The sequence below is a fragment of the Rhinolophus sinicus genome, chromosome 6 (genome assembly GCF_057876585.1).
Source record: "Rhinolophus sinicus isolate RSI-liver-muscle chromosome 6, RSI-T2T, whole genome shotgun sequence".
Lineage (NCBI taxonomy): Eukaryota > Metazoa > Chordata > Mammalia > Chiroptera > Rhinolophidae > Rhinolophus > Rhinolophus sinicus.
This window is the reverse complement of record NC_142506.1, coordinates 67,177,430-67,199,952: the sequence shown is the minus strand read 5'-3', so window position 1 is coordinate 67,199,952 and position 22,523 is coordinate 67,177,430. Positions and strand designations below refer to the sequence as shown.

The following is a 22,523-nucleotide window of genomic DNA, read 5'->3' as shown; positions in this document are numbered from 1 at the left end:
ACCCCGTCCCCACTCCCACCGTGAGCTTCTACATCCGTAAGCGGATGGCTGAGGAAAGGAGCGGGAGAAACACCTGCGATGTGAGCAGCCAACCTGGCAGGGAGTCCTCAGGCAGACAGATGCTGCTGTCCGTCATGCAATGCACACAAGAAGAACGCCACATATGACCGGGGAGGGTCAGGGGCCCACAGGGCAGGAGGCTGCAGCTTCTCTGCTGGCGGGACGTTTCCTTGTCATGGTTTTGGTCATCTGTCCACTGCACCTGTTGGAGCAAGGAAACAAGAGACTTGGAGGGAGGGGTGTGGAGGAAGGGGGAGGTGCGGGCAGAGCAGCTGTCCGGCAGCTGGCACATCCACAGCAGCATGAGGTGAATTGTCCACAGGCTGGGTGGACAGTGAGGAAGGCTCCCGAGTCCTGCAGGAGTGCCACCTGAGAGGACTGCCCAGTAGGCAGAGAGAACACTGCAGCAGGGCACTGGGAGCTATGCCCTGGTGGCGGGCACTAGCGAGGGAGTCTGGGGCGTCACGCTGGAACCAGGCCGGGCAGCTGGGCAGCTCCCCCTGGACACAACCAGCACTGGGACGCCTGGGGCCGTGAGCACATCCCACGGAGCTGAGGAAGTGTGAGCTTCCATGCAGTCTGCAAGGGGCTGAACAACCCATCAACAAATGGCGGTTTGGGGGTTTTCTGCTTTGTTTGTTTTTGGTCAAACTTACAAAAGTAGGATATCGTAACCAAACTGCATTGAGGTCACTCTGTCTTTTTACTTTAGTTTCCTTTTGGCCATGTTTCCTCTCAGGTTGGCATGGTGATGGGACACAGTTGAGAGGAAGTGGAGTTGGGATATATTTAGTTTGGGGTCCGTGGGACAGATCTATGTGGGTCTCAGGAAGTTCTGTTCACAGTGAGATGACTGCTGGCCCTCGGCCCAGACACAAGACTTCCAGAAATCCTCCTGCCCCCCCCCCGGGGTGCTGGTTCAGCCCAAGCTGTGAAATGAAGGGACAGGAGAGCGGCCATGTCATGACGTGGATGTACTGAGTCCTTCTGATGGAAAGTATGTAAATAACGCAAGAGAAACAACCTTTTAAATGTTTGGAACCAGAAGGTAGACAGAATTTTTCTCCCAAATATCACTAGCTCAAATTTGAAGGAAAATAACTACCCTAGCATTTACTCGATGTTTGTCACTAAAAATAACTTATGAAGCTAAGGAAAGCTTTTCCAAACTATCACTAACTTTTTAAAGATAAAGAAAGTGTTTTAAAACAATTTTTTAAAACTGAGCATGTTTTATAACATGAAATTACCAAATTGCTGTCATCTGAAGACGTCGAAAAGAATATGAGGGCCCCCCCCGAAAAGTAGGAAAAAAAAACTGTAAATGTAGGTTAAGCATCTAATAATAAAACCTTAGGTTGTTTTTCTGAACTCTAGCGTGTTTGTGGTATTCCTCATCTTTTTAATTGTCATGATTTGTTGTGATTTTTTTCTCCTGTGTTTACTCTCTTATCTAACTCTGCATTTTCATTTAGTTATCTTTTTTTTTTTTTAAAGAGGCTCTCCAGAATTGTTTTAGCTTGAGGCCCCATCCAACCCAGAACCCCACTTGCTTGTCCTATAAACGCATTGATGGCCTGTCAGCGTTAGAGGAGAGGTGACGGTCAACAAAGAACAGTCACGGTGGTGACCAAGAATCACTTCCATCACCAGTCTTTACTTCACACCCTCAAGGACGCGTGCTCACCACCTAAGCACAGAGTGGCCAAGTGGAGACTGCGTGACCCAAAACACGTGTGGGTACACTAAGAGGGACTGGGGTTCCTTCCATGGGAGGACTTTGAAGTCTCGTCATTGTTGGTAGCTTTGGGCTTTGGGGACAGCTGCAATTGTCACCTACTAGAAGTGAATAGTACAGTTATTTTTGCAGCTGCTAAGAACCTGTTCCACTTCCGTGCTCATGGCTGGGACAACGGCTCACAGGTTATCCCTGGGACACAGCTGGGAGACCAAGGTAGGAAACTGATCTGGACGTGGTCCCCAAAATAATACAGAGAGAAGAATCAGGGTGGGAGTAGAGGGGCAAGTTGATTGTGAGCTGCATGACCTATTTGACAACGAAGTTTCTGGCTTTACCAATGATGTAGCAGGTGTTGTGAGAGGGGGCTTATTTTGCCTTTACAAGCAAACTGTGAAATAAATATTATTTTTTAATCTCTGTTTCCCAGATGAAGACATGGAGGCTCCGAGTGATGGCACACGCCGTACAGTTCCAGGCGGCAGCGAGAGGAACGAAGGCCAAGTGTGCCTGATTCCAAAACCCATCCTGTTAGAAATGTTTAGCTGATAATCCCGCTTGAAGGGCACCAGAAACCATTTGAGTTAACTGCGTACTCTGTCTGACTAACTCGAGTTCTACAGGAACTCCTAACAACAGGCATCTTACTCTAACCTTCCCAGAGCCTGTGTATAAAGCCCAAAGCGTCCCGGTAGCCCCGTCAGCACCACACAATCAGAGAATGACTTTAAAGGCATAATAGAGCTCCGAGGACACCCTCATAGATTAAGTGTCAGAAATGAAATATTGCATTTCAACTTCACAGGCCTTTTGGACGGGACAGGAGGACCGTCCCTGAGGCTCCTGTAAAGTGCCACTCGTGATGGCGCAGTTCTGGAGGCTGGCCATGTTTAGAAACCGTTTAATAAAGTGCAGGATGTGGCCCCCAGACTGGACTCTGATGACGTCCCAAGCAATCAGATTACATCCGTGACTATAAAGGCGAGGTCTCCCATCGCGAAGCTCTCGGGGCCCAGAAAAGGGTATGTCTGTAGTGGGGTGCTAGAGCTCATCTCCAAATGAAAGGGTGCTCTAGAGACCAGGATGGGGAAATGTGGTTACTAATAAGCAGAAGTTGACACTGGCTCCTGGGCGGTTCTGCGGTTCGTCAGAGTCCAGTGGCCAGCCTGGCACCACAGATGTAACTGGGAGAACGAGTCGGAGGAGTGAGGACCATTCCAGCCTCCTACCTAGCCAGGAAAAGCTGCATGTCTGGTGGCTCACCTGCTCTCTATTCAGAATCACACTCCAAGGCCATGGTCCTGGGCAGCAGGTGAGCTGTAAAGGGCCCCATTTGCTTCTGCTGGACAAGCAGCCGGACCTACTCTGTGATATTCTATTTCACGATTTCTTGGACTGCTGCTTAGCTCTTCAAAGAATGGGGAAATCAATAGTTTCTATTGTTTCTTTACCATCTGGGAGACAGGCTTCAAGCCCCCTTTTCCAGGCCGGCTCAAAGAGCGGAGGGCAGGAAGCCAGGTAAGCAAAGCATCGTTCCCAGGAGCCGCCCTATGACTTCCCTATTCCCGGCGGCTGAGTGCACGATGATGGAGCGGCACGTCCAGGGAGCCGCGTGTCACGATGCACGATGCACGATACCGCTTGCCTGGACAAAGGTGTTTCCAGCATCCCAGGATCAGCCTCGCTGTGCACGCACCGGGGTGGCAGGCAGCCGAGCATCAACACAGCAGCGCTCGGGGCCAGCAAATCTTCGGCTGCTTTAGGAGCTGGGCAGATAGCGTTGCTGGCGGTATGTCTTACCTTTCTGTGTCGTCAGATTATTCAACCAGAGAAGCAATCATTTCTGACTGGTGCTGAATCCTCTGCCAGCCAGAGGCTATCAGAAGCTTCTGGATGAAGCCAACCACCAAAGCGAATGGCTACTGCTTATACAACGCACTTTTTACTCTCTGTAGGGTTACGCTTTAAGTTCCACTCCCATTTTAATTTAAAAAAAAGAAAAGCAAAATCTGGTCTGCTAAAGAAGTCTCTCTTTGAAAATAAATAGGAGTACTTGAGTTTAATTTAACATCATTAAATTTTTTACAAAAAAAAAAAAAAATGGGGAGGGGAAGGAAGCACTGCTCTGCACCAGAGAATTAAAACATGAAGAGGGAGATATCCTTGGATACAGAGACATGGCACTTCCCGTAAAAAAGAAAAAAAAAATCTGCTCCTAGATTCAGTGTTGGCAGCTAAATGTAGAGTTATTCTCCTTACATTTCATTCTGCATTGCAGGAGATTTAGCAAACCTTTGGTTGTTAGGATTTTCCCTTTTAAAACGGAAAATTGTCCCAGAACACACGGCTCCTTCCAGGAACCTGTAACTCTAGCTCTTGGCTGCAAAGCTGCATCTAAACAGGTATAAATCGTTTAACATCAATCAAGACACACTGCTGCTGAATCTGACTCCTTCCCAGGACCAGTGGGAATTACAATCCCATCAATGCTTTAGGTGAAATGATGGAAAAGAGCGCCCTCATTCTAGCTGCTGAAGGAGCAAATCCAGAGAGGGAGGGAGCGAGTTGGAGAAGAAAATAATTCTCAGTGACTGAAGCAAGTTAGAGTGCCAGAGTCAGAAACGCAGGCAAGGAAATCCTCCGAGTAATTACATGAAGATACAATGACATTGTACCACTGTAAGATGGGAATATCAAGACTTGGAAAGACAAAAAACCCTGGGTTGACACCGGATGGCAGTCTAAAGATGGAAAAGTAATATACAGCAATCATTTACAAAGCAAGCACGTCCCCAAAGGTGGATAACATCTAGTTCTCTATTATAATTCTTCCAAGTGCAGTAGGGGCCAGTTTTGACTCCATGGCAAAGACTGTGGGAGACTCAAGTCTCATTTGGAGGAGAAGCGTGGCAGTGACCCAAGAGGTGTGACTGGTCTAATCGACAAAGACTCTCCGAATGGGAATCTGATTAAGAGAAGAGGAAAAGAGGACATCCCGTTCCCGGTGTTCAAGGGGCTGGTTTGCAGAGTATACTGACTGAATTTTCTCTGCCATTTGAAGAAACTATGAAAAAAAATGTTACCTAAATTCATCTTGCCCGTTCTTTGGAGGAGGGGTTTATATACACAGATGTTTATTGGCACAGTACACAGTTAAGCCCTTCCCAACGTGTGTTCATGAAAATAAGACTCACTTGAGGCCGCCATGTTTCAGGCCGTGCCAGCGTGACGACACCCCAAGCATTCTCCGTTCCTCTCTGTGAGCTCGTAGCACTCTCCGTGTGAACGCCTGGCGTGGAGTAATGTCAGCATCCTCCGTTTGTCCTGCATGTCACACAAGCTTTCTTCCTTCCCAACTGCGTATTCTAAGGAGGGAGGAAGAGGCGCCATGGGATATATAATTACATTTGAAGGCCAGTTGCTTTGGAAAATACGGAATTTGTTCATTATAATTTCATACTACTTGATAGAATCATAGCTAGTTCACTCCTTCTGTATGAATATTTTCATGGCTAAGAATGACCACTGTCAAAGGCCGGCTGGCCTGACCTAGGGAGACAAAGAACAGCCAGGGCACTAAGCCCAGCCATTGCTGAGTCCTGGGCCCAGTTGGTCCACCATGTTTTATTCCCAGAAAACACCATGGTTTTTTGACCCAGCTGCTTTGGTGGAGGGCAAGTGGCCCTTGCTTTAACTTGTGGGTTTATGTAAAAGTCACCCTGGTTTTAACTCAATGGGTCTGTACTCACCAGTAAAGAGATGCCAGGTGCCCATGAGCCATAAATGAAGTCTCGGGATCTGAGTTCAGAGCCTCATTTTAATATTCCCGACTGAGCAGCCCGGAAAAAAAGTGAACTTCATCTCAGTCAGCTTTTCCTCATTTTTAAAAGGAAGATATTGATATCTACGTCCTAAGACTCCGAGAAGACTCAAAGGGGGTGCTGTATAGTACATGTTTGTGAACCGCCAATAACATGGGTAAGTTGCGATGATCAAAAATCACAGAAAGTATGTTCTAGAACAGGGTTGCCACGCTGGTGTCCTCCCGCTCAGGAAGAGGAAGCTTGGCCAGGTCCCACCCATCCCCAGCCCCCTCAGCCCTTTCTCCTTTGCTCTGCCCTCTTTCCCCGGCTCCCAGGACTCACACTGGGCATGAAGACAGTCCCAGGGGTCTTTTGCATTTAATAAACATTGCGGGAGGTTTCCAGAGATGTCCACAAGCGGATAGCTGCCACCTGTGGATATGTCATTCTACATAGCAAAAAGAGGCTTGGCCGAGATCAAGGACCTTGAGATGTGGAGATTTTCTTGGATTACCCAGGTGGCCCAGTCTAATCACATGAGTCCTTAAAAGCAGAGAACTCTGCCCAGCTTCAGACAGATGGCAGTGTGACGAGGGGTCCGCTCCCCAGGACTGGCTCTAGAAAGGGAGGAAACAATCACAGACCAGAGCGCAGGCAGCCAATAGAAGCAGGGAAGGAAGTGATCTGGTTCTCCCCTAGACCTCCAGAAGGAACACAGCCCTGCCGAGACCTTGATTTTAGATGGATGAAGCTCACGGGGGCTTCTGATCTGCAGGACTGTAAGATAATAATACACTGGTATTACTCACGTCACTGTGTTTCAGGTAATTTGCTGTAAGGGCAATAATAAATGAATACAAATATTTATAGCATCCTCTCGGACCAGCATCGAGCTAAGTGATAAAGCTATAACAGTGTACAAAGTAGACCTAATTCCTGCCCTAACGGGCATCCTAATACAGTCTAGTATTTGCAGGGTTTTAAACCAGCTGAAACCTGTAGGACAAATAAGTATTTGACAGAGAGATGATTAGCTAGAGAGCAAGATATATAGACAGACAGACAGACAGACAGACAATCTTAAGGCACTTCTATGTCTCTCTATTAAGCCTGTACACCATACTCTGAATCATAAGAATAGGCAATTTTTGAATCAACTTTCCTGCATACAAAATGTGTTCTTGAAAAAAATACAATGTATTTGTGTAAGTAACTTCAGAACCTTTTACTACTGAGACGAAGTAGTAAAAACTAATTTTAAAAATGGTAAACAATTCTATAACACTGCTTAATCAAAATCGTCAAAAGTAACGGAAATAAGTGACATGTGGAATTAAATACAGGAGGCTGCCAAGATTTATGTCTAGTTTAGTAAACTGGTTATTCATGAATCGGTATATACAGAGATATAACTACATATATACTTATAGGACATTAACTAATTGATTTTAGGTCACACACATTTTAAGGCTTGAAGCACATCTTTCATTAGTTGAACTCAAGATTAATTTTGCATTTGAATTTACTGTAAAACTATTAAAATGCATGCCATTTCCTGAGAAATAAAAGTACTTTCTTTTTTGATTGTCACCAATACCTCACAGGAACGAATGGTAAGTTACAAATGGACAAAGCTACTACTGCTTATCCAATTGGCTTAGCTAGGAAGACAAAAGCATTGCAATAACTAATTATTTTTTCATTTAACTGGTTTTTGTTTGTTTGTTTGTTTGTTTGCTGAAGATCAGCATTCTCAAGCATGTCTCCTTGTAGAAATGCATCCCAACTTACGGGAAGACAAATAAGGAAATGTGCCTTCTTTCTGAACCTAATAAAACAAGGGACAATGTTTTTCTCAAGGATGACTATTCTGCATCATATAATCAATAGATCTCACACTGATAATGTCTACAGACCCACTCCTCATGTAAGAATTCAACTTGGTTCTCAGTTTCCACCATCTGTGATTGCTTTCCAGGGTCCACGAGGATTTCTCAACCTGGACACCGACCTTGGGGCTGGACGATGACCGCTGAGGGGCACCCTATGCACTGTAATGCTTTACGGCATCTCTGGCTTTGGCCCACTTGACGCCGGTAGTACCTCCTCCCCCCTCACCCCAGCTCCTAGTTTTGACAATCGAAAATGTCTCCAGATATTGCCAGCGTCCTCTAGGGGGCAAAATCTCCTCGGTTGAGAAACACCAGCCTAAGTAATGACTAGTAGTGAGCGATTCATGTAAACTAAGATAACAGAAAAATATCTTTGGAGGCAAGAAGTCACTTTGTAGTTCATGGTCGTACTTCTTATTGACGTGGTGAAGAAAACGGCTTCCGTTAGCAGGGCATGGGAGGTTTTCTCAGGGTTCACTTGTAACCTGTCGGTCAGTCACCTTTCATTGTGATGGCTGAACTCATCTTCATAGCCAGAATGTAAACAAAACCTTAATGTACCTGAAACTAATACCAAATAATACTGAATGTCAACTGTAATTGAGAAAAAAAAGAACTGCTAATTGCTAGAAAAATGTTGTTATTCTGCTGGCCACTCTTCCAAATCATTTTATAGACAGCCATGTATAATGACTTAAAAATGATAAAAAATCTTAATGAACACCTGAGGGTGTGTGTATTAGATATATAATGATATATATTATATATAAATATATATATTTATATATAAAATCAAGAATGAGGATATTTAAAAACCTACAAATAGATACAGAGAGAGAAAGATGTAAAGTTTAATCTCTTGTCATGAAATAGTTGGAAGACCAAAATACCTGGCATGCAAGATGTGCGATGCCACAGAAAATGTTAAACGTTATTTTTATAAGTTGACTGACAAATGCTTGCTGCCCAGAGAGGGCAAGGTGCGGGAGACGAAGAGGGATTCGTAAAGGAATCGTGGAATTATATATCATTTCTATTCCTTCTAGAACCAGAGTGACTTTGGGGTTTATTTCTGACACATACAGACAAGGGTTTTGAACAGTGACTTGTGCTGAGTGTTTTAAAAGGAATATTATTAAAGACTCTTTAGATTCTTTTAAATTGGAATATATCCTGGAAATGGAGAGTATCATCATATAAAATTCGGAAATAGATCAGTCTCTAAAGACACGCAGCACAGAGTCAACCTGTGGAAGAAGCAGGGCTGACAGATTTCTGCAGTTCAGCTGCGGTATGCCTGAGAAACACGAAGGAGAAAACGTCACCGGCTTATTTGAGCAGATGAGGTATTTAGCAGAAAGGAGAATGTACAAAGCCCGAGGTAAGCTGGCACAGCACTACCGTTTTCAACCTCGGTGTACTAGATATATTGCAAAACGACTCATGTCTCGATTTGTAATCATTTCTGGAGTCTCACAGTTAGCATACGTTTGGGGAAAATGGCACTTATATGAAGCTTTATTGAAAGAAATAAGCATCCAAGATTGATGATGTAACAGATACACCAGTTAAGAAAGAGATCCTGCTCCACACTTTGCCCCCAAATACACAAAAAGGGAACCGTTTTCTGTAATTACCTGGGTCAAATTTAAGCTTGCCCATTTTACATGGCCGGCATTAGATGTGTACTCCTAGATTTCAGGGAATCATGGTAGGTTAAAAAAAAAATACTAAACCCACTTCTAAAGAGTGAATACTTTTTGAATTCCTCATTTTTAAGTTACCACGTGAATTCCTGTGGTTGAACCTATGGAAACACCAGATCTCAGAGTACAATGCACACACACGCGCACACACACATGTGCAAACACACACACACGCACACACACAGGCTACATGTTCTTCCCACCCTTAGGAAACTGAAACGTGATTTACCCAGCCAGTGGACAGGTTGGCGATGGAAATCAAACTGCTCTCTACTTCTGCAAACACCAAACAAGAGGGTCGTTTCTTGTGATTGGTTATCCCCAGAGAGCAGTGAGGAGCAGGGGCTGCGGATCTATGGTCAGCTCTGTCTAATGAACCTCACACCAGTGTCGCCGCCTCGCTGACAACAGTGGGCAGCGCGGTGCCAATGGGCAAGAAGCAGAATCTATTGGAAGACAAGATCATTGCTTCACTTGCTGGCACAAAGATATAAACCTGAGTTTCGAGTACACAGGAGCCAGCTTGACGTCCTTGCCTGGAAGACAGTGGTGCCCAAAACAGTCAAACAGGATAGAATGAGGTCGCGCCCGGGGTCCAGCTCACAGAACCCCAGCCAGACCGGTCAGAGAGCTTTAGAGTCAAGGGACTCGGGCTTGTAGGCAAAACCCACCCAAAAGAACGCTGTCTCACTTCCAGACAGAAAGGGGCCGTTTTCATTTGTGCTTTTCCTGATCAAGTGTTTTGACAAATCAATAGAAGCAGGAGAAACCCCCACTGATGTGATTTACAGCCGATTTATCCCATTATTGCCTCCTCACTATGGGGGAGCCTCAACACGGCACCTCCCCAAACGCGGTATCCGCAGTACACACGGGAGAGTTAAAAGGAAAGTGGAAGTGACAGGTGAAGCTCAAGTACGCACATCAGGCTGAAACTTACTTGAACTTCCTTGAACTACCTTTGTGCTGGCAAGTAAAATCAGGAGGCAGTTCCGGCCCTCTGAAGATCTGTTTCTAGACGTTATCAAAATTAAGGCACAATTTCTCTGAAACATAAACACAATGCAGGCTGAAGTTAAGGGATTCAGATCACATCTATAGCATCCCGCCTAGCTTCCGATTTCTCTATCACGGTCCACTTTATCTGATAACAAATGCATCACGCTGGTTCTTAAGCATTAGGAGAGATCGATCCTTCACTAGACACCTGACAAATCCCAAAGCAGACCTGCCCAGCTTTGCAACACTGTTGGAACAGGTACAACGGCAGAGAATCCGCCCCGTCTTTACAATCTTAGTGGAGAGAACGTGAATTCAAATCGATGGGCATCCGGATTGTAAGTCATTAGAGTCATTATTCTTTTAAATGGACCACTTCCCTTGAATTTTGTCGACATCTCCATATTCTTTCCAAAATCCCTTTTTTTTCGTTGTCTGCCTAATATTTTTTCATGCGTTCATTTTCCATGCACATATTTGAGTACAAAATGGACAAATTATGTGCTCCCACCACTTCCAGGCTGTGTGACCTTGAGCTAGTCCACAAGGACTTACTCTGCCTAACGGGGTTAAAAATGGGGTTAATGTTAACAGCGATTTTGGAAGCCATTATGACAATTTACAAAAGCAAATATAGGGACTGTGTCCAAGTGGCAGACCTGCGCTTATAATGTCCCCAGTGAACACAAACTGAACATAATACGTGGCATTTTCCGTCCCTTTGATCACCGATAACAGGTCTTCACGAATGCTGCCGAGGTGTCTTCCTGGGTTTTCTTCTGTCCCCAGCACTACTGGCAGGTGACAAAGCCACCATGTCCCCACCTCGGGTCAGTCATCAATCAAATGCTGCATCCACACACCTGCTAAGCAGGCTTTCCCCCCTTTACTCAGGCGGGGCGTCACTCCCAGCAAACCACAACTGACAGCGGGATGTCTTCACTTACCTACATTTCAGCTCTTTGATGCAATTCTGGATTTTCTCGGATGGTTCCTCTACAGTCAACAGATGACGGCATGAGACTCGGAGCGGAACTGGAATAAAATCTGACTCTCAGTGACCTTGGGAAAACCCGTTCCCCTATCTGGGCCTCAGTCTCCTCATCTGCTAAATGGGGGCAGTGATATCACTCTCATAGGAAATAGAGAGAGGAGTTCATGTACGTAAACATTCATCGACAAGTGTTTATTGGGTACTTACTATGTTCCAGGCACTCAGCTAAGTACTTAGAATGTAGTAACAATCAACACGGGCGTTACCTTTGTACCTGGAAGCTTGGAACTTTGCATGGAAAGCAGACGTTACATAATGGCAGACTATTTCATTACAACAGTGATGGTTTGCATCGGTGGTAACTATAGCTTCCCCAATTAATAATACATTTCAACATATCTGCCTGGTAGCGACGTTTCAAATTAACAAACATTCTTTCTAAATAAAACTTTAACAAGTCCAACACTATCTCGTGCCTAAAACTTACAATCTCACACGTACATGCGCACAGTCAGACTAAATAAAGGTCCTTCCATGTAAGTCAGTTACAAATGAGCTTCTCTTCTCCCGATCCCTTTGGAATGTGGTCCCGATGAGCAGGCTGCAGCCATCACCCCACCACCGGCCTGGCGGGTTTTAGCCCAGTAAGACCTTCTGGCCTCATCGTTTCCAGACCCAGGAGCGGTCTTCACTTACTATGTGACAAGGACACTCGGCCTGTCGGTGACACCGTTAGCAGCACACTCCAGTGACAGGAATTTAATCCACTGCCCAAATTTTACACTTTGTAATTTTAGAAAACTTTTCTCATTCAAAGACAGAAAATGACGTGCTGCAGAGAAGAGGAACTTGTGAAGATGTGCCTCGTTTACTGCATATTTAAAAACCGCCTCTTAGGGTCCGTCAGGGCCCCGTTATCACCTTGATTGGTTCAATTCTTAAGCTTCTCCAAAATAATAAGATTATGGAAATGAATAAGAACTGTTTCCATAAGTGACAGTCAGTGAAATAAACAACACTAGATTTTAGGGGGGGGGAAATCACAGATACATAAAAATGTTATTGTACTCAATTTTAGATTTTTATTTATATTAGGATATTATACAATTTTCAAAGCTAACAACAGAATACTTTTAGTATGTGTATTTGAAGCATAACAAAAACAAAGTAAGAGTATTTCACAAAAGAAGTCCATATTACAGTACTATTGAAATATGAGGCATAGGATAATTATGCATTTGTGGGTTATACACATAATACATTCATTTTAAAGAAAAAAACATTTAATATGAATAACATTTCGGTTAAAATAAATATCATGTAAATGTTAACAGCAACACCTGAAGTATATTGATGCAAGAAAGGTGTTTTGTAACAGGTAACTATGTGGACTGGTAGAGCATTCATGAGACGGCCGTAATTCTTAGTAAATTTACAATCATTGCACACTGTTGAGCACTTTATTTATACAGAGTTACCCTTCACCCTCCACTCCTAAACCTCAGCCTACAAATCAGTCACCCCACCCTCTCCCCTGGGGAATGGGTACCAACGTCTCAGTAAGGTTTAGAATCAGATGTACCTTTCACTTTACTGTTCCTTAAATCAATGCAAATGTTTTACTTAATCAATACAAAATTTACTTATAAACAGAAAGATAAAGAGAACACTTTATAGGTGATTATAAAAATTAAAACTTCCCATCATCTTCATAATTCTTTGAAATGATATCATTCAAAATTAAAATTTGCTTTTTGCACAGTGGTTTCTTTAGGGAAAATATAAACACTTAGTTAAAATAAGGTACAATAGCCAAAACCAAAAGTTTCCACATGTAGAAAATCATACTGGATTTCCCTGATCATTAAATTCTTCCCAGCTATTTCCTTCTAGCCGATAAGAGTCACTGAAAAGAAAAGGTGAACCTTTGCTTACAGTTCACCACAATGGGTTAAGCTAATAAATTTTAGGTCCATGTATTTTTAAAGATTGCAAGAAAAACAGTATCTGTTCCAACTGGAGAACATTTCATCTCAGTCAAGTTCATGACATTACAATGAACGTGACACTAATGGGCAACAAAAGCCATTTTCCTCCTGGTTCTGGAGACAAACTTGGACGGTCAGTGTGAATGTCGGACGCCACGAGGATCCGGGAAAACGGTGCATCCGGCCCTCAGGTGAAGGGCCAGCCAGACTTCCCCTGCCTATCCCAAGATAAATTACCCTTCAGGTACCATAACCTATTTAAATGCCATAAGTGACTAAAGGGGAAAGGACCAGTTTATACTTTTGCCCTTTATACATTTTTAAAGTTTACAAATGACTTGAATGTATTCAAATGATTATAAGAAAAATACTTACATGAAAAACACCAGCAATAACACCAGCTAAAGGCAGGTGTTCTCTGCAGGTGAGGTCTTCACACTGGCAGGTTATGGACCCCAGGGTTACACGGTGGATGGTGCCCTTTAACGGCGACTGCCACCGGGCCCTCTGGCCTCAGTTCTGTTCACCACGACCATGGGGGCGTCCAGGAAAACATCTCCACAACGGCATTTACTGAACTCTTCCCACTTCCTTACACTAAATGAAGCGTTACCATCGCTGTCATCTTCATGCATGAATACAGCACTTTGCTTAAAAGCTTCCCAACAGAAATGTTAATCTCATAAAAATTCTGGCTGCGGTAATGGCCAGTTTTCATCTCCTTAAACATATTCTAAAATTACAACCTTGTCAACTGAATTGAAACTTGTCAACATTCACAAGCACAGTAAAACACACGTCCCTGCCTCCTCTCCAACAAGACACAGCGCATGTACACAGGGGGCCCGAATTTCGCCAAGGTTAAAAAAAAGTTTTCAATCCAGGAAGAGTGCTGGTATACCCAATACCTTTTCAGGGTATTATGCTGTCAGAAAATCTGAAACATTAATGGATAAAATGCACAGAGAATATAAATAAGAAAGTAACTTGAAGAACATAAAAAAAATTTCTGAAGGGGACCAATCAGAACTTCAATAAAATCTATGAATAAAAATATATGCTTACACTCTAATGTATAATTATGAGTAGAGCATTTAAATTCATAAAGAAATTGAAATATAGTACTGCAAGATTATTTAAAGACTGTTTTTCAAATGTACAAACAATAATGAAAACACAATAAAAGCTTTGGGCAACGTGCAACCTTCAAAATTACTATCACACCAGCCAAACAAATCCTTAACCACTTTTTAAATGGATTCATTTATACCATTTTAATGCAAAGAGAATATCAAAGATATGAAAAGAAAACAAAATAAAGCGGAAAACTCTTCAGTGTCTGACTCACATTGTGTCCCCAAATCTTTTCACATTTAATAGTTGCATTTTGAATGTATAAGCTAAGAATTTTCAACGTTTCTCAAATAGTTTATGTCGACATTTATCTTAAGAATTATATTTGAAAACTACAATGCTAAGAACTAAAACACATACTTCAAACCTTTAAAAATAAAATAATCTCGGAAGCTCCGAACTGTGTTCCTCTCCAATGTTCACACACGACTGGAAAACCAACCGCCACAGGTTCAGACACTTTTGCTCAGGCTGGGTCAGGGGTGGGTCTGGGCTGAGTGCCAAGCCGCACCTTCAGTGTTTGGCACTAAGGGTCGATCTGAACGTAATTTAGCCCCAGAAAACTCTCCATAATTCCAAAAAATCTTCAGCCAGTAAAACATTCACTCTCCTACCACACAATTTGATTATTACAAAGTCACTTGAGGCTTTGCAAGAAGGTGACTTAAATTGGTACAAAATGAAGCTTATATGAAAACTGGTTAAGGATTCAAAGCACAGGAGCTCTGAAACACTAATCTTAACACCCAGACCAAAACAGGGAGGTATGATTTGCACAAAAATACTTTAAATTATTTCGGTGACCGTCTCCACGCTCAGTTGCTGGCAGCGCTCGCGTGCATCCTCTTGGCGACGTCGTACACGTAGGTGACATCCGGCCGCTTCTCTGGGTCTGGGTTGATGCACATGTTGACCAGCTGTCGCAGCTGCAGAGACAGAAAACACGACAGGCTGGGGACCGTCTTGGCCACTTACTGACCAGCCCTAGTGTCCCAGGGAAAGCACATTTTTCTGACTAAATATTCATTTGGCCAGAGATCCAGGGACTGACTGCTCTCCACCATTCCACAATTAGCTGAATCTAGAAGTACATCGGTGAGTATAAACGGTAACAAGAGGTTCTCTTCCACAATCAGAGGCTTCAAAATGACCTTGCGATTTTTCAGAGGAGTTTAATGAGACGGGAGCAGTTGCTAAAGACGATAGGTTTTTAACTGTAAGGCTCCAAACGAACTGCAGAGATTTATACATTTGTTTAATCTAGAAATCACCACATTAGCTTTGATTGCAAGTTAAAATTTCATAATGAGTTTACTATACATCTCAGTTGATATGAGGCAATTAGGGTAGATGGTTATCATATACAATTATCATGAACCATTATGTGTATCATTTTTATTCATTTTCTATTAAAGGAAAAGCATTCTTCTAAACTAAGAATAACAAAGTAAAGGCGAGGTAAGTTATGAACAGTATTCTAACCCTCAACTCTCAGTATTGATGTCCTGCTTTTACACGAGGTGGCTGAGGTTCACTTGTTTACATCACAGGAAAAAAGCGCACCTCAACGGATTAAGAAAATACCCTCCCCTCTGGCCCTGGAGGAGAAGAACATGGGCTTTCATTCTCAACTCTAACTGCCCCAAGTTTATGAAACCATGTGTCTTCACAGCAGCACGTCTTTCACAGCTCATCAGCCCAATCAGAAGAAAGACCCACATTCTTTTGCTTCCTAAGTCTGTCTTGGGAATAAATCAGATCTTCCGAAAACTTGCATTAACTCTTTCTGGCCAGTGTATTAGCACTTAAATCATCCAATTACTATAATTTCTTCACAATCACTACCACCACCATAAAAATATTCAACTAGAGGAAACAGAGGTGGCGATAGAATTTGTGAGCTGATCTGTGAATTGGGCAGTGGAGAAGGCTAATGGCAGTTAGAAATGTCACCCCGAAAGGAGAGTAAGGAGCTCACCAGATGGGACAGTGAGGGGGACACCAGGCTGGCTGAGGGCACTTTGGAGCCTGAGACCACAGGTAGGTAAGTCGGCGTCCGGGGAGGTTTATTTCTATCCTTCAGTAGGGAGGTTGGAGCAGGTGACCTATGAGGGTTCTTCAGGTTCAAATCCCTTAAACTTCTGATTCTACCAGAATGACGTTTAACGATTCAACTCTACATCTGTAGGTTCAACGGGGTTGGTGGTAATGATGCCCCACTGAGAGGGGCTGCAGATTTCAATTTAAATTCCCTTCAAAATCCTTAAGGGGGACAGCGATACACAAGGAATTTTATTATGGTGATCAAGTGAGATTTACATTGGAAAGAGGTTGGCATTTTACCCATTAAAACAAAAACAAACACATCCAATTATACAGAGCACAGAAAACACAGGAAAAGCATTATAATGATTCTGATACTTAAAAAGATCATGTGCTCTGGCAGGTCATCTAGTTGTCAGATATTTTGTTTAGGGATAAAAATGATAAAAGAAGCACCAAGGATGACAGGAAAAGAAAACCGTGGGGCAAACTTCATTATATTTAACTAAATCCCGAGTAGATGCAACAGCAATTTTTTGACTCAATAAAACTGCCGCATCCTTCCAGCTGGTCCAGAAACCTTGCATTTCCCGCCTCGTACCTCAGAGCAGGGTGACATTTCCAACCCATTGCAGCAAATACTGGCCTTGAGGCTCTGCTGCCACAAGGAGAGGTGCCCCACATAAAAGATAGATGGGTGCAAGCTTAGCTGGGGGAGACGGTGATTCTCTGGCTGCCCCAAAGTAAAAGCTGAGGACCGAGGTGGGAAGCCAGGAGAAAGGAAAGTGGAGAGTGAGCAGCTGCCCCCCCCCCCCCAGAGCCTGGGGAGGGACCCGGGTGCACAGAAGCCCTACTGTGGACAGAGCCAGCACACGCAGTGTCTGCTTCCTCCCCCACTGCTGTGGCTCGGTCGCCCATCAGATATGCAGCTGGTCTGTTGGAAAGGTTTTTCTCTTCCAGAGGAATTATAAACGGGTATCACAGTACACATGCGGATATGAAATATAAAACTTGCACACCTCACTACAATACTTATGAATCTAATAATCCGTCGGTAATTTTTCCTACACTTTGATATAGAATAAAGAAATTAATAAAACAAGAAAATAAAACCCTGTCGAATGAAAACATGCCCTGGTAGTGACTTCCACTCACTGGCCACACCGGCATTTCTAGAAGATTACTCTGAAGGGACACTGCTGGCATCTGAGGACGCAGGACAATTCGGATGAGGGGTTTGCACACAAAGGCCACGAGCTGGGGCTCCAGGCTGGGAGGGGGGAGGACCACTCACTTTCCTTCCTGCCGGCCCACCGGCCACCATTCTTCCTGCTTCTCCCTCCTCCTGGCCCTTCTGTCACCTGCTCCTTTCTCCTCCCTAAAGCCTTCCTGACCAGCCTCCCGCCATGGAGACCTTAGTATTTCCTCCCTGGCCTCCATCGTATCCCGCACATACTTTTATTAGAGCCCTGATCACACTCTACGGTACTTCACTTAACACCTGTGTTCCGCTGTTAAGATGGAGACCTGGAGGCTGGGTGAACAATAAGTGCTCACTGGCATGTTGAATGAATGAGAGAGTGAATGTGTAACTTCTGGGTGAGGGTTTTGTGGCCGTGGCATCTGAGCTGAGGGCTGAAGCATGAACATAGTTCTAACAGACTCAAGGGGAGGGCAGAGCCTAGCGGAGGTGACAGAATGAACAAAGGTGCTGGGCCAAACACCATGAGTGTGTGACAATGCTGGCCAGTACTTGTGACCGACTGGGGAGCGACGGGGTGGAACGGTCAACGGAGGCCGAGTGACAGGCAGACTTAGAAAGGGGTTTAGAGTCTATGCACATGGGCCACAGGAAGCCAGTGCTGAAGCCGCGAGGGGCAGATCAGCACGTGTTTTCTCGAAAAAGTGGAAGAGAGAGCAAAAAGAGCAACGCCAGCAGGAAGCCCCATCACGTTCCTCAAAGACTTCAGGCAAGAAGTACTGAGCATGGAAGGTTCCCTCAGGGCACGTGAAGGGAGGTGTGGCCACGCACAGAGGAGGTGTGGCCTCCAGGGCAAGAGGGACACTGAGCTTGGAAGGTACCGACGTTGAGATACGGACATTGACATTTGGGTAGAAGTTTGAATTCCTGAATTCTAGGTTTAATTCTGTATCTATACCTAGATGACTGAATTGTAGAAACAATTTCTGTGACTCTACCTACGTCTAGATTATGAAGATAAAGGAGATGGCTCGTGAAAAGTTGTAACCTGCACGGCACGTACTTCAGTTGTGTGGTTATGCATGTGTTAATTTAGTCTTGCTTAAGCGTGCGTGTGATTCTGAATTCTTAAAAAACCCGTATTTATATAGAATTTAATATTTCACAAAATCTCCCATATCCTTTTATTTTTCATATTTACTTTTAAAGTGTTGTAATCTCCCACAAAAATCTTAATTTATAGATGAAGAAAATAAGAACCAATTAAAAACTGGATTGGAACCCAAGTCATCCGACTTTCAGGCAGGCCTTTTCCAGTCCCACTGCTGAGAGCACCCTACTTCTACATACTTGGTCTCTTGGGTTGAATTCCTCACGACGCCTAATACAGCTCTGCATGCAGGATGACTTTTCATAACACTTACTGAGTGGCTGAATTTCAAACCATCACCACTACAAAGGGCTGTCACTTGGTTTAAGGTACGATCTGAATTCCAGTCAAGAGAGATGAGTTCCTAGGTATGGACAGGAAATACCAGTTCTGAGGCATCAGCAGAGAGTGGAGAAAGGAACCCCTCAGGTGCTTTATTCAGGTGCTCAGAGCTGGTCTGACTTCTGTCCAATGAGCACGATGGGAAGAGGCCACCTGATCAAGGTTGTCACCCTGACTTGCTGTTTGTTTTTCCCTTAAGCAAAACACCAGGGCAGAATCCATCATTGCATGTCCTTATATGGCGGTGTATTGAATATTCAGAGATTTGAATGTTCGAAGAGCATTGAAAGGTGTGTGCATAGCTCTGATCAACCTCATGCTAAGAGAATGAAAATTTAAGGACCCCTGGAATAGACAAAAATCATCTTTCCAACTTTTCCAACTTCGGACAATCAAAGTTCTACCCTTTAATCAAATGAGGCCCCAGGGGCTGCACCCTCAGAGCACGCTGGCTTATCCCACCACCGATTCACCTTCCAAACACCTTTCATGCTTGCCTTTGGCTTCTACCAAACACCACTTAGGGACTCGCATAACTGCTGTGGACGACAGCGCCTGGTGCATTACTCACAGGTCCTTATACGAGCTATTTCTACCACAACTTAGGAGGAGAAAACGTCCTCTTCTCTAAGGACTGGCATCCTGGCTCCTTGAGGACAGAGACACTTTCCCTTAGAGCCGTGACAGAAAGGAAGCAGGTAACAACAGCTAGGAAGCAGCTCGACCACAGCGGCTCTGGGGCGGGCGGGAGAGGGATCATTACCCCCCCGTCCTTGGTTCTGAACTTGCATTTCTATTCCCATTTTAATAACCTGTAAGTCCTGTTTTTTGTTATAAATTATCTCAACTCCTTTTTGATAAAAGTGGATTTAAATACATAATGGGAGATTTACATAGGCCTGAATACTTAATTTGGTGTAGTTTTCCTTGATAAATATGCGATAACTATTGGTTGTTCTAAAGATACATTGAATAGATCTATTAACCTAGTGGGGGGAAAATCAGTTGCAATGATCTTTAGGCAAATAAGCAGTTTAAAAATCACAACAAGCAACTTGCTTTTATGTTACAAAAAGCTATGGACCTTGTTTTATGCCTTTAACTTTAATAATTTGGTTAAAAAATGCAAATTAATATGGATCCCTGAATAGGCTCTGTCATACTGGTTAACAATTTAAGTTACATAAAGAAGGTCACCTCTCATCTCTTCCTCTTTTTATGTATGCAAAATACAGCATCCCTTTTAGATGGCAGAGTTATGTGTGCCCCTGAGATAAGGACTAGGAGGACAAAGTAGTCACCTACTTATTAGAACACAGGAAGAACAGTACGAGATAGTAGAAAGAGTTTAAAAGTCATTGATTAGGGAAGAGAAGAACGCCGACCTTTGCAAGACAGTCTCCTGTTTTCAAGCTGTTAGATAACCGCACACAACTGTCGATTCACGTGGTTACTTTCAGCAGCTGTGGACACATCCAGAGGCCACGCTACTTAGATTTGTCTGTGTCCAGCGGACCACAGGAATACAATCCCCCAAACACCTTCAGGTCCAAAGGCACAGCTTTGTGCTCTGTAAGGTAACTGGAGGACTTCGGCTCAATGCTATTTCCAGGACAGACAGAAAGAGCTTCCTACAGCTGAGATATACTGAGTTCTCACCGTCAATCAGGCACCATTCTATGTTTTTCATGAAACCTCCGTTAGTCTTCAGGCCACTCAATGGGGTGGCATGACAAGGCCACCTTCACAGAGGAATAACATTCCCACAGCCTCGATGTGAACTGGAGCACCCAGCTGGAAGCCCAGGTTCAAGGTGGCACGTTACACTGCCCGAGGAGAATCCCACCTGGGTCTACAGGCTCCAACACGGCCACTCTGCATCACGCTGGTGACCTTCCAGATAGGCAAACACGGGGGTTCGGCTGATTCTCAAAAGCACGTCAGCTCCGACACTGGCTCCTCCAGTCTCTGCCCTCGTAATTCATAGGCCAACTCCGATCAAAAACCAGAGCACAAAATCTTCTCGAGGCTCTGCAAAGCTCACAGTGAGTTAACACCCACTTTCTCCATTGAAATACACGTAAATGACGACCAAACAATGTTCATATGAATATTATGAGTAGAATGACAACTTTAATGTTATTTCCAATCTGACTCATTAATTAAAGTGACAGTAACTCCCTCCAAACAAATAAAATGTACTTGGATTTTCACAATTTTTATACCAGATTCTAAACTTACATAGTGACACGATGAATCATAAAAAATGCCTCTAAGTTTTCTAAGGCAAACATTAATCAAAATGAAATAATTATCTTAGCAATCTCTCAATACTAATTTTATATATATATATATATATATATATTTTTTTTTTTTAAGTGCCTATTAACCTCTGGAATAAAGGAAATTACTTTAAAAAATCCTTATTTATCCAATACTTTGTGTCAATTCTCAGTAATATATTATTAACCATGTTCAAAAAAAAGTTCATATAATAACTGTAAGAATTTTATATATATTTCTATGTGTCAGGCTTCAATTTCTAATAATATCATTAGGTAACCACTGGCTCAAAAAAAGTGTGTTTGAATTGAGAAAATTAGCCTTCCATTTATTACTTTAAATTGTAGAAATAATTCCAAAATCAGTAGATATTACATCAATAAAAATAAACAGGAGTGTGTAGAGACAGTTAGTGGTTTATGTTATCTCAAAAAAATTGTTTAGGTTGTGTAACTTTTTACACGTTTGTAAAAACATGTACTTTGTTTAAAATTGTTTTATAAAACAAGTTAAAAGTAGGCAAAAATAAAGATCTAAATATGCAAAAGCCTTTACAAAACCAAAGAAAAAAACTGTTTAATTCAGATCCTGAAGGAAAACTTAAAAACAACACAGAAACATCTAAATGGGGGAAAAAAAATCACAGCACGTAAAAATAAAATGAATTCTTTACAGCATTTCCAAAGGATTATGAAATCATAAGTCATATAGAAATTAATGAATAGTTGTTTTCAATAAAGTAGAAAAACACTAATATATTTTGGTCTATGCACTTCTAAAGAAATGTCAAAGCATTAAGTTTGGTACCAAAAATACTAAAAAGAAGCGCATGCTAACAGTCCTGTTGTCAGGACGATCGCCCAATCACTAACTATCAAGTTCAGTCACCGGCAGGTAACAACAGGGCTCTCTGTGCAGTATCGCTTCAGGTCACTAAGCCAATTCTCAGGAGAATAATAAAGACCGGTGCTATTGGTACTGTTTCTTTTTCACCCCCATCTTAATCCCTCTGAGACCAATTACGTGCTATCAGCCTGGCAGACATGCCCAGTTTCCGTGTACGAAAGGACACATGTTTGCACCCCAAAGTGGGTCTCATACATTAAAGCACATGATATTTTGGAGCTTTAGATATTTAGACAAAACGATTAGGCGTATCCAACTTGTACACCAAACTGTCACTAGTGATT

At 43.2% G+C, this 22,523-nt stretch overlaps 1 protein-coding gene across 2 annotated transcripts in view; it reads right to left on the bottom strand.

Annotated features, from left to right (window-relative positions):
• Positions 1-12,251: 12,251 nt before the first annotated feature.
• NEK7 (NIMA related kinase 7) overlaps positions 12,252-22,523 on the bottom strand; it is a 106,112-nt gene continuing 95,840 nt past the window's right edge. For both annotated transcript variants that reach the window (XM_074317080.2, XM_074317079.2), the window contains one exon: positions 12,252-15,240. In XM_074317080.2, coding sequence (XP_074173181.1) covers positions 15,130-15,240 — 111 coding nt within the window. In that variant the 3' untranslated portion in view covers positions 12,252-15,129. The remainder of the gene's footprint in view (positions 15,241-22,523) is intronic.